We start from the raw sequence: 13078 nt of genomic DNA on the forward strand, positions 1-13078 counted from the left end.
CCCTCTCCCTCTCCCTCTCCCTCTCCCTCTCCCTCTCCCTCTCTCTCTCCCTTTCTCTCTTCCTTCTCTCTCTCCACTGCCATAGGCAATTTGGAAAGGACCTGTAGTGCTCTCTTTCCACCCCTCCCTTTGGTGCCAGACACTACTCATTATCCAGGCCAAGCCACAGTGGCCACCGTCATTATCCTCCCCCAACCCAGACACTGTGCCCTCTTGCTTTCTCCTCTCCCCAAGTCAGCTTGGCAGCCAATTTGGAGACCAGATGTTGAGCTAACTTGTGTTAACCTGTGTGCATTATTACAGCATTTCCACTGCTGTTCTGCTATGTTTTTTGGATATGGGGTGGGTTTTGAGGCAGGGTTTCATATAGTCTAGGCTGGCTTTGAATTCCATATACAGCAGAGAATGACCTTGAACAAGTCTAACTGATCCTGGGCTACCGCCCAAGTTCTAGGTTTACAGGTATGTACCCCACCTATAGGTACAAATTGGGATTTTTGGTTTCCCATGCTGTGGATTGAACCCAGGACCAGGCACCTAGGCATTAGCTAGGTAATACTCTGTCACTGAGCTGAACCTCCAGGCTGTCCTTTAACCTCCATATTGCCTTGTGACCCGTGCGCCCTCACATACATCATGCCTACACATACAAACACACACAAACACACACACAGAAACAAACACACACACACACACACACACACACACACACACACACACACACACACACCTTGGTTTCAGGGATCAGACTTAAGTCCTCAGTAGTGTAGCAAGTGTTTCCACCAGCTGCACCACCTGAGCTTTGTCAGCTTGCATCTGTGCTCTTAGCAAGCACCCCAAGAACTCCAGTGTAGGAGCTATACAGTCTCTCTCTTCTTGGTGGCCCCGCTCCTCCAGTCACACATACGCATCTGCCCGGTCACAGGAGCTCTTGCTATTACCTGCTCACTCCAGTCACAGAAGCCCCAGGACCTTGTAGATGTTTCCTCTGCCTCCTCCCATGGGTATGTGCCTTGACCATAATTACTGTGTTTACAGTCCTTTGTGGGCTGCATCCAAGGCAGGGGGTGTTTCCTCTGCTCCAGCTTTGACTTAAGCTTACGAAGGACGAGTGGAGTCCTAAGAAGTCACCACTGGATGTGTTGCTGTTGAACCCCTGCCTGAGAGCACCCTGGCCTGGAACAACACCCCTGGTGCTGCTGCTGCTGCTGCAACTCCAGCTGCTGCTCTCTCACTCTTCCCACGCCCCACCCTCCTCAGCTGCCTTCCAGAGCTCTTCAGCTTCTCTCTGGCTACCCCTAAAACACCGTGTGTCCTCTGAGCTGATTAACCACTTCCATGGTAATCTGATTACAAACACAATTAATTGTCATTGTAGAAAACTTTGAGAGTTTAACAACCAAAACTCACTGGTAACTGCCATTTAGCCACTGTTCACATTTCAGTATAAATGTTTACAGTCCTTTTAATAGTGACATAATTATGCATACTCTTTTAGAAGCAAAAGCTGGAGCACAGACACTTCTGCCACTGATAGGTGATACAGGGGGAAAATTTTACTACTTATTTTTCTGCATATTTCAGCTGTCCCAGCTTTCTCTGCTAGAAATTGCTGAGTTAAACTGTTTGTCTTAGGGTTATTTTCTCAGAATAAATTCCTAGAAAGCCAGAAAGTTGAGCCAGACTCTGTAGTTTTGATGTCATATCAAATAATAAGCTTAATGAGATTTAAACAATGTATTTGCCCTACAAGTGTTCATATTCTTTTGAGACAAAGTCTCATGTAGCCCAGGCTGGCCTCAAATTCACTCTGTAGCCAAGATTGACCTTCAGCTTCTGATCTTCCTGCCTGTACCTCATGAATCTTGGTGTTATAGACCTGTGCCCAATGAATGTGATACCAAGGATCAAACCAGGGCTTCATGCATGCTGGGCAATGCTGGGCAAGGGCTCTACCAACCGTCAGCAGCTCCATTCCTGTTTTAAATTATTCTGTCATTTATTTATTCCTGTGTTTAGTTAGTATAGCATCTCACAGTGGCGCTCTAGCCAGCCTTCATTTGCTGTAATACAGTTCTGCTGCCTCAGTCTCCTGACTAGTACAACTACATATGGACAACTGTCCCATATGATGTGTGTGCGTGTGTTCGTGTGTGCGTGTGTGTGCGTGTGCATGTGCATGTGTGCGCGTGTGTGTGCGTGTGCGTGTGCGTGTGTGTGTGCGTACATATGCCAGAGTACTAATAGAAGTAATATCAGGTTGTCCCCTTCATCTTCCACCTTGTTTGACGTGGTCCGTGTTGGGTACAGTAAGCTAGCTGGCCCAGCTAGTGGGATGTCTTATCCCTCACAGGCATCCCAGACAAGCACTATCTTTCCCTCTTCACAGGGCTGGGGGACTTCAACTGAAGTTCTCACCTTTTCTGTTTTTTTTTTTGTTATTGTTGTTGTTGGTTTTTTTGAGACAGGGTTTCTCTGTGTAGCCCTGGCTGTCCTGGAACTCTATCTGTAGACCAGGCTGACTTTGAACTCGGAGATCCACCTGTCTCTGCCTCCCAAGTGCTGGGATTAAAGGCATGCGCCACCACCTAGCTGAGGTCCTCACATTTATTCTGTAGCAAGTGTTTTATTCACTAAGTCACTCCCCTCAGCCCCAGTTTGTTTTTTTCGCTTTGTAGTTCAATTCAGCTACTACAAAATATCTTGAAAGTAAAATTAAAAAGCCATCATCAATTGACTTTCATGCTTAGATGAAAAGCTTCCTTTTCTGGTTCGTCTGGCTTTTGTCTGATTGTACACACCGGTATGTAGGGCTCAAACATCCAGGCATGTGTCCTGTGGGTGCTCATGTGAGTGCCTGGAGAGCTGAGATTTTTATGTTATGTTTGACCCACTGATAAGGAGCCAGGCTGGCCTAGAGAAGCTACGAGTGCCCTCTGCTGCCCCCCAGGAGAACAACACTGAGAGCTAACTGGCTTGACGCCTGTCTCCCTGATGGAAACTCCCCTCTGCTCCTGCCTCACCACCCCCTTCCTGGATGAGGGACACTTGTAAAGCCTTGTTTGTATCCCAGGTCACTGTAGTGCAGGTGACACCTGGAGAGGCTCATGCAGTGTCAATTCATGAGTGAGAGGTGTATTAATGACACTTTAGAAGGTTAGCTGCTGTGTGGGTGGAGGAGAGATAACCCTGGACGTTGCTTTAAGAGATTTATGAACAAAGTAGTTTTCCCAAGAAAGTTATGAACAAAGACAGCATCCCAGTGTGTGCTTCCAAGGTGATGTCAAAGCATCAGATGACAGACACTATATCGCCACGCTGCTTTCATGTGGGTTCTAGAGATTTGAACCCAGGTCCTCATAGTCGCCCAGCAAACTGCCATGGAGATGTTGTTGCAAAGATCAGTCCTTTACACAGAGCCCATGGGAGAGGCACATGTACATAGTTACGGTTCAGATGTCCTTAGGGTCACAACTCAGTAACCTCAGTTGTCAGGCACAGCTGAGATAACACTTGAAACATCCCAAAGCTTACCTGTGGCTTCTGTAGGAAGCCTGTGATTAGCAGAGAATGAGGGCGTATTCCTGTGACGCTAGCATGGTGAGGTCAGGGCAGGGCAAGGGGTTAGGAGTTTAGGGCCATCCTATGTTAGCTGGGACCCTGTCTTACAGAAAAGGAAAAAAGGCAGTGCCGACTCTCAGTTGTGTCCCTCAGCTCAGCCCTCAGCAGGTCGGGAGTTGCCATGCACCAAACCCTACCACTGCCCAAACTCGGAGCAGCAGCCAGCCAGAAAGACCAGAGAGAGATACATCTAGCAACAAAGGAGGCAAGAAGATTACAGAAAGGTTCATGAAGCCAGTGAACACTGAGCGGGGGGCCAGAAGCTCACGGTCAGGGTCCCAAGGGCTACTACTAGCCATGACTCCTGCCAGATCACAGCTCCAGTCAGGGAGGCATGTCCTCCAAAGACCCAAAGAAACAGAGACGAGGCAGAGGGCGTAGGAATCAGAAGGAGAGCTGGGCCCTTGTTCAAGACAAACCATCTTCAAAGTCCATCCCAGAATCTCTTTCCAAAGTGTGTTGCTATTTCCCAGCGCCTCTTTCCGTTGATCTTGCTTTGATTTTTGTGGTTTGTAGGAAGTGTAGGGGTTATTCTATGTGATAAACCTGTAACCACAACATGATTACCAGATAGCTCACCTTCTACCCCTGTCCCTACCAGCAGTGTTCTTTCTTGCTGGAAGCGAGGTAGTGTGTGCACCTGGGTTCATTTCTGGACTCTCTTCTGTCCTGTTGGTCTCTGTCCATTCATGGTGACCATAGCACTGGGTATTTATAATGGCAGTGCAGGCTATCCCACTGTATTCCTGGCTCATATCCCTCTCTCTCCATTCATTCATTCATTCATTCATTCATTCATTTTATATCCCAATCAGTTTATATTGCAGCCCCCCTCCCTTTTCCAGTCCCGGGCTCGTCTTTTAAAGACTCTTATTTCTTAACTCTGCTAATTGATAACTCGTTATAATTCCCAGTCTGAAAGCACTGGTAAGCCTGGGTCTTCTGCCGCTCTCTGCTCTCACTCACACTACTTACTGTACTGATTGCATCTTACGACATTCATTGTTGGTGGGTTTTTGTTTCTTTTTGTTTTTTTGAGACAAGGTTTCTCTGAGTAACCTAGATTGGCATAAAACTTACTGTGCAATCATGCCAACCTCAAACTTGTGATCCTCCTGCCTCCATCTTTTGAGTACTGGAGTTGTAGGCAAGACAGGGTCTTATCATGTAGTCCTGGCTATCCTGGAACTCACTATGTAGATAAGGCTGGCCTCCCAACTCACAGAGATCTGTCTGCTTCTTCCTCCCAAGTGCTGGGATTAAAGGTGTGTACCACTACACCTGACCTCTGCTGGTTTGAAGTTGTTTTCTTCCAAAGATAATCTGTGTTTCCACTCACAAGGAACTGTATATTTTGGAGTACAGGGCACAGGATTTAGTAAAACCCCTCATTCTTCCCTCAAGGAAGCCATTTAATCTCCCTGCATCTGCCCTGTCTTCTGTGAAATTGCATCCTGGTACCTACTGCCCCAGGCCACAAGGCTGGGATGGGATAGTGTACATAATTGAAAAGACATCAGTGGTGTTCAGTGAGTAGCATGCTCTTGTTCTGAGTAGCTGCACTCCCAGCCCCCCAGTGGGCGCACAGCAGTGCAGCCTCAGCCCTGGCTGCTAGCATGACCTATTGCAGAGTATAGCCTTGGACTTGCTTTGTAGTCAAGGTGAACTTTAATGCTTCACCTAGCTCCCGTGAGTTATCAGCCCCCAGCTTTGAGATGGCTGAGCCTCCAGGTCCCTGACAGAAGCCTCTGCCACCAGTCTTGACCTTTGGCTGGAATTGTCTGGTAGATCATCTGGACCTGGGTACCAAGAAGAAATGATACTTAACAAATAATTTTCTTCAGATGCTGAAGATATTGGTTGTTTATATATTTTTTAAATTATTAGATCATGAATACACCTCAGAAATATAACAATTATTTTTATGTACAGACACTGAAAAAAAAGAAAAGAAAAAGTTCATTATATCTACATGGTAGAGTAATAAGATGTTAGTAATTTTATGTGTATGAGTGTTTTGCCTGCATGTAAGTCTGTGTACCACATGCATGCCTGGTACCTGTGGAGGCCAGAGTAGGACTTCAGGTCCCTAGATCTGGAGTTATAGACAGCTGTGTTCCAGTATGTGGGAGCTGGGAAGCAAACAAGAGTCCTAGTAGGACAGCCAGTGTTTCTTAACTGCTGAGCCAGCTCTACAGCTTCAAATTTTTTTAGTCACATGGAAAGTTGACTTTAATATAAATATGAAGTAAAAGGAAAATTAAAATTGTGTATTGACATGAAAATATCTTAACTCTTGTCTGGGAAAAGAATTGTAAAAAAATGAATTTAATATCATGACCCGAGTGCAGAGTACAGGAGAATATTGCTCGCTTGCTCCTTCCTTCCTTTATTTCTTTCAGCCTGTGTGTCTGTCTGTCTGTCTGTCTGTGGTTTTGGTTTGTTTTTTTTTTCCCTTTTTTGGTTTTTCATGACAGGGTTTCTCTGTGCAGTCCAGATTGCCCTGGAACTCACTCTGTAGATCATGCTGGCCTCAAACTCAGAAATCTGCCTACCTCTGCTGGAAGTAAAGGTGTGCACCACTACTGCTTGACCTGTCATTCCTTTTGAATTCTAAGTAATTTATTTCCCAGTGGCAGCATAGTGCAGTGGTCAGAGGCTGGACTTGAAGTCAGAAAGTCATGGACTTAATGCCTGTTTGGCTTTTGACAATAGACAGACTGTTAGGTTGTTTTGAGCTGTAGCTCCATGGCAGGGTGCTTGCCTAGCATGCAGAAAGCTAATTTTTTTTAAGGAAGGAAAGAAAGAGAGAGAGAGGATGGGCAGGTGGGCCATTGAGTCTAAGGACTTACCTGTGTCCTGGCATACTTGGCAGTAAATGGCTTTTACTGGCTTTCTCCATGTTTTGATGTTTATTTCAAAAAGCAACGGGGCCAGTGGCAGCCTATAAGGTTCTAGTTTGTTTGCTTTGGCTATTTATAAGGTAGTGTTGCTTTGGCTATTTATAAGGTAGGAAGCATATTCATGGACCCCTTTTTACTCTCAAATCATGGGGGCTGGATCTTCCTAGTAAGGTAATTATTCCCGTGATCCTCTTGAAAAACGTAAAAGATGGGCCATAACCACAATTCTAATGTTCTGTAATGAAGTGGAGTACTTGGAGGATGTAGACCTGTCATTAGTGCACACGTCTGACGACTGGGAAAGTTCACTGGCACCACAGTTTCTGATACAGTGGGAAGACCCTAACTGCAGCCTCAAGCATGCTTGTCCACAAAGGTCATCCTGGCCACTGGGATACTGCTGGGCCTTCCTTGTTAACCCACCTGGTCTTATTTTGTTCTTCTTAATGTATCTGTACTGTTTCCAGATTTCTTTTATGCTAAATATTTACTTTATAATCCAAGAGCAAGATAAAAGTGTCCAATAACAAGCTGGAGGCAGTGCTCCATGCTTATAATCTCAAACCCAAGAAAGCTGAGTCAGGAAGATTGTAAATTCCAGGTCAGCCTTGATATATTTCATAAAACAAAACAATAAACCCTTAACAACAGCAAAAGTTGTGCAAACGGTTCCTAACTTAAGATCTTTTCATTGTCTTTCTTTTTCTTCCTTCCTTCCTTTTTTCATTTTCTTTCTCTCACTTTAATTTTTTTTGTCCTTAAAAAATTACATTGTCAGCTGGGCGGTGGTGGCGCATGCCTTTAATCCCAGCACTTGGGAGGCAGAGGCAGGCGGATTTCTGAGTTCGAGGCCAGCCTGGTCTACAGAGTGAGTTCCAGGACAGCCAGGGCTACCCAGAGAAACCCTGTCTCGAAAAAGCAAAAAAAAAAAAAAAAAAAAAAATTACATTGTCAAGACTAGAGAGATGGCTTAGTGGTTAAGTGTGGTTGCTGTTCTTACAGAAGACCCTGGTTCAGTTCCTAGCAATTTTGTGATGGCTCACAACTATTTGTAAGTCCAGTCCCAGAGACTCAAATACCTCCTTCTGACCTCTGAGGGCACCAGGCACACACATGGTGTGCACATGCAGCTAAAACACTCATACACATAAAAAAATTTAGAAAAAATTTTTTTAGGTTTTTCAAGACAAGGTTTCTCTGTGTAGTCCTGGCTGTCCTGGAACTCACTCTGTAGACCAGACTAGCCTCGAACTCAGAAATCCACCTGCCTCTGCCTCCCAAGTGCTGCGATTAAAGGCGTGCACCACCACCACCCAGACAGAAAATTTTATTTTGTGTGTGTGAGACACACACACACACACACACACACCATGGAAATCAGAGGACAGTTTGTAGGAGTTGGTTCTCTCCTTCAACTTTGTGGGATCCAAGGAACAAACTTAGGTTCTAGGCTTGGCAGCAAGTGTCTTTACTCACTGGACCATCTCATCAGCCCAAGATCTTTTGACTTTAGAAGGTGCAGAAGTGAGAGACAATCAGTAGAAACCACACCTCAGCTCTTAGGTTTTGATCTTTTCCTCTGCTAGCAATGTACAGTGTAACACCCTCCCCGTGCTGGGTAGCAGCTGTCTCGGCCATTCATGCACAGCTGACGCTCAGCTTGGACTGTGTTGCTAAGCTGCAGTGCTCTATAGATGATAGACACTGCATTTTGTCTCAGGATATTTTTGATTTATGATGGATTTAGTAGAACATTGTAAGATGAGGTTCATCTGTACAGAACATACTTGGCTCGGGGCTGGAGAGACGATGGCTCAGTGGTTAAGAGCACCTGCTCTTCATATAGAGGACCCAGGTTTAGTTTCAGCTCCCACGTGGCAGCTCATAGCTGTCCATAACTCCAGTTCCCAGAGATTTAACACCCTCCTCTACTGGTTTCCTTAGACACCAGCCATGCACATGGTGCACACATATAAAATAAAAATAAATAAATACAAGGGACAAGAACATACTTGCTTGAAATTTTTATTTCATATCCCCAACTTGGGTTTCCACACTCTTCCCTGCTATATAGAAAGTGTCCTAGTGCCTAAGTATGTAGGGACAGGTACAGTGAAGTCCCTGATAGGCTGGGGCCAGAGAGAGGGTCAGTTACAGCTTAAGTGGCTTCAAAGACACTGAGCCTCTGCATCTGTTTTGTCCAGGTCGCAATGAGCCTTTGAAGAAGGAGCGACTCAAGTGGAAGAGTGACTATCCCATGACTGACGGGCAGCTGCGGAGCAAACGAGACGAGTTCTGGGACACAGCACCTGCCTTTGAGGGCCGCAAGGAGATCTGGGATGCCCTCAAGGCTGCCGCCTATGCTGCTGAAGCTAATGACCATGAGCTTGCTCAGGCCATCCTGGATGGAGCCAGCATCACCCTGCCTCATGGTGAGCAGGCAGGGCTTGGGCTTTCTTCTTACCTGGACTGGGGGTGGAGCTTTCAATAGCACAGAGGTGAAAAGCCAGTCACATGTGGGAAGTTTGTTTAAGCTTGTGGAGATGAAGGAGTGTGCAAATATGTGTGGCTGTCTTGTTTGTTTAAACAACTCTCTATGGCATGAACAAAGAAACACAAGACACAAAACCAAGCATGGTGGCACATGCCTGTGATCATGAGAGGTAGACACAGGGGGATCTGAAGTTCAAGTTCAAGACCAGCCTGGGTTACAAGAGACTGTGGGAAGGAGGAAAGGAAGGAACGGGGGAGTAGGAAGAACGGATGGACAGGATCCCCCTCTGCCTAGTGAGAAGACAGAAAGACACCAATAAAACCTGCAAGCTAAAGGCTTGCTGGGGGTACTCAGGGCCTCGGAGCATTTGAGGCACTGATCTGGAACCTTCTGCTGCACTGCCTCATTTCTGTTCCTGGCACCCTCATTAGCTGTGAAGGGAAAGTAACAGAAGACCTTCCGTCACAGACCTGGACTTGACTGTGTTCCTTTCTCAGCTTGTGACTTTTCCTAGCCATGTGTCCTGGAGCAGGGCAAGTCTCAGGCTAGAGCCTGAGCCCCTTGCAATCACAAAGGATTGATCATGATGTGCATAATAACACCTAGTCCAGTACCAGCATGTACAAGGATGCTGAGGACTGAGTAAACGGATTCCCACCTGCCTTATATTATACCAGTAAGGAAACTGGGCCCAGCCCAAGACCTAGCATGTGTACTCAGCCAGAATGTTGAATAAACACATGAAAGGTAGTGTGCCATCACTGAGGGAGCCAGAACCTGGTGACCAGGAAGTTAGCCCGAGAGTCCTGACTGTGGAGAAGGACTAGGGACTATGAAGTAGCTGCAGTGGGTGAGTTAGCCTGCTCACACTGCTCTAACAGAGGACCACAGGCGGGCAAACTCCTTAAATAGTAGAAGTTTGTTTCTCACAATTGAAGAGACTGGAAAGTCCAAGGTCAGAGGGCCAGCTGTTTAGTTCTGGTGATGCTTCTTGCTTTTATGCTGTTTTTACATTGTAGGCATGCAGGAAGAGAGGGGACTGGGCGGGCTCTCACGGGCTTTTCCTGGAAAGGAAGCTGGTCCTATCAAACCAGGCATTGTCAGTAAGATTACTCATGTAATCTTATTCCTTCCAAATATGCCTCAACATGGGAATTTGGGGGACACAGCATTCAGTGTGTGACATCAGGTCCCCCAGACTACACTGATGGCCCTGCTTTTCCCACAGGAACTCTTTGTGAGTGCTATGACGAGCTGGGTAATCGCTACCAACTGCCCATCTATTGCCTGTCACCACCTGTGAACCTGCTGCTGGAGCACACAGAGGAGGAGAGCCTGGAGCCTCCTGAGCCCACCCCTAGTGTGCGCCGCGAATTCCCACTGAAAGTGCGCCTCTCCACAGGCAAGGACGTGAGGCTCAATGCCAGCCTGCCTGACACAGTGGGGCAACTCAAGAGGCAGCTGCACAGCCAGGAGGGCATTGAGCCATCCTGGCAGAGATGGTTCTTCTCTGGGAAGCTGCTTACAGACCGCACAAGGCTCCAGGAAACCAAGATTCAAAAAGACTTCGTCATCCAGGTCATCATCAATCAGCCCCCACCCCAGGACTGAAGGCACCTGACTCTTGGGAAAAGAGGCCATGGAGGTCCCCTGCAGGCTGCAGGACCCTCAGCCTGTCGCTGCCTTCCAGTGCTGCTGTCTTCTTCAGGGGCGCCTCCCGCCACCCTGCTGTTTGCTCTTTGTGAGCTGTGAAGGGACTTGCCTTCCTTCCAGGGCCCTGGATCCACCAGTGCCCAGTACCCAGGGAGCAGTGCTGCCTGCCACACACAGGCCTTGCCAGCCCTGGAGAAAAGGCACAGGTTGGAGCCATGGGGGCCATCCTGCAGACCTGGAACCCAGATCTGTCATCTGGTGCCACCACTGTGCTCACTCCAGTTTTCTGCTCAGGGTTGGAAGCAATTGCTGTCTCCCCTTTTATCCCTCACCATGACTCTGCCCTGGGCACAGTGCCAGTCCCCTGAATGGGGAGGGAGCCCAGTGGGCCCCGGGACTTGAGGAGCTTGAGGTGCCCTCTCTGCCTCTCCCTGCACCCAGCACAATCTGCAGAGATGAGGCAGGTGGCCAGATAGCCAGGCTTTATGGCAGGGGTTTGCACAGGGCTATCCCCAACTGTCACCCAGGCAGGGTGGGGTCCGGAGCCTGGCCATGGCCCCAGCAGGGCCCTGTGTACAGACACGTCTGCATTTTATCAATAAAGCCTTTGCTCCTCTCTTACCTAGCACATGACTTTACATTTCACAGCATGCTGTCGTCCAGGGCTTCTGCTGGTTTGGCTACAGATGGGCACAGTAGAGCATCCAACCTGATGCTCCTCCTGTGGACTGAGTTCTCAGCCAACCTCCCTGTGTCCCTGTGGGTCCTGAAAAAAGCCACTTCACCTCCCAACACACTTTGCTTTTCTTTAAAGTAGAGATAGTGCCTCCTGGCCTGCCTCCTACAGTGGTTGCTGGAACAGTTAACTGTGTGCGTTGGGGTTAGGGGGAGCAGATATGAAATAGTGAAGGAGCGTCCACGGAGGGCAGCATCCATGGACAGGGGGCAGCATAAGCTATGCAGCAGCCACCCCACAGGGCCCACTTAGGATCATGGAGATGCAGTGTTCATTCTGTGTCAGCATGGGATGGCAAGCATCCAGAACTGTGTGAGCCAGAGGCAGACAGGGCTGATTCCTTGTGTTTCTTCTGGGGAGCACATCACCAGAGGGGAATCTCGGGGTGTTACTTGTAGTTATAGAAGTGCAGAACATTTGTAGTCCACTGGCAGGTTAAATCTAGGTCGTAATGACACAGAGCTCCAGGCTGGGAGTCTCAGATCAGGAGCTCAAGCACAGGTCTGCCTTTCCTGTGTATTCTCTGTTCTCAGGGAGTGTGGCCAATTCTGCCCAAGGCAGTCTGGCATTGCCTAGTACTCATGAGATGGCCTTGGCTCTGAACTCTGACTTCCTGAGACTCTTAAAACAACAGTGTGTTCTGCTGAGGACCCTAGGAAGATGAAACAAACAGATGGACAGGGTCTGTTCATGGCTAATGGACATGCCGTTCAGTGTAGCCATGTTTCCCTAGGGTGTGCTGTGGGACCCATAGCTGCCACCAGGGGGCAGAATCGGCTCCAGCTCTTGCTTGGAGAAAGGTCTCAAATGCCCACAGGTCGGCTGGGGTTCGTATTTGGTTTTTCAGGCTCCCCTGAAACATTTCTTGGCATCCAGCAGGTGGCACTGCCATCCAGACTAATGGCAGCATGTAGGTCCCTTTGCAGCCCATTCGCCCTGGCTAACACTTAGCCAGTTGCCAGCACTGAGGACACACTGGATGGACCTCTTTCCTGCAGCTGTCCTTTGGGGCAGTGTGCCTTCTGGCTCTGGTAGGCCAGAAGTTAGGGGAGGGGCAAGTTCCCTGGCCTGGGCAGTGGCTCCCCATGCTCCCTGGGGCTGTCCGAGGTGAAGGTGACAGGTGGGGGAGGCAGGTGGAGAGTTGAGCTAGTAAGCTCATGACAAATGGAGAGCCTGTGAGCTAATGACAAAGGCTCCCAGTGGGCGGGGTGGGTGCTCAGGCCTATAAAGACCCCATGCCCTGTGGCTTGCTGAAACAGTCATGGAGGGCACCATGGAGGGTCCCGAGGCAGTGCAGAGAGCCACAGAGCTCATCGAGCAGCGGCTTGCCCAGGAGGAGGAGACTGAGGTGGGCACTGAGGTGAACGGTGTTGGGGAGGGAGGGCTCCGGGTTAAAGGGTTGGTCCATCTGTGCTGTCATGGGAAGGGAAAGACTGGTTGCTACCTGGGTCCAGATAGCATGCTATTTCCCAGGGCCCTGCCAGGCCAGGCCCATTTCCACACCAGGATGTTCCTAACATCAGGCACTTGGAGGGGGCAGGCCTTCCAGAGACCCTGCCCACTCACCTGGGCTTCAAGAGATAGACTGGACTGTACAGGGAAGACAGATGAGTATTCTCTGGGAAAGCCAGAAAGGTAAGGTCCTGAGACAGACAGACAGACAGACAGACA

The 13078-nt window shown here is 48.4% G+C and overlaps 2 protein-coding genes across 2 annotated transcripts in view; both read left to right on the forward strand.

Annotated features, from left to right (window-relative positions):
* The window catches only part of Ubtd1 (ubiquitin domain containing 1), a 54427-nt gene extending 43131 nt beyond the window's left edge, over positions 1–11296 (forward strand). Inside the window, exons 2-3 of the mRNA XM_028774749.1 lie at positions 8729–8956; positions 10247–11296. Coding sequence (XP_028630582.1) covers positions 8729–8956; positions 10247–10629 — 611 coding nt within the window. The 3' untranslated portion in view covers positions 10630–11296. The remainder of the gene's footprint in view (positions 1–8728; positions 8957–10246) is intronic.
* Positions 11297–12623: 1327 nt separating this feature from the next.
* The window catches only part of Ankrd2 (ankyrin repeat domain 2), a 9299-nt gene continuing 8844 nt past the window's right edge, over positions 12624–13078 (forward strand). The window contains exon 1 of the mRNA XM_028774760.1: positions 12624–12755. Coding sequence (XP_028630593.1) covers positions 12669–12755 — 87 coding nt within the window. The 5' untranslated portion in view covers positions 12624–12668. The remainder of the gene's footprint in view (positions 12756–13078) is intronic.

This window comes from Grammomys surdaster, unplaced genomic scaffold, assembly GCF_004785775.1.
Source record: "Grammomys surdaster isolate TR1022 unplaced genomic scaffold, NIH_TR_1.0 66, whole genome shotgun sequence".
NCBI classification, from domain to species: domain Eukaryota; kingdom Metazoa; phylum Chordata; class Mammalia; order Rodentia; family Muridae; genus Grammomys; species Grammomys surdaster.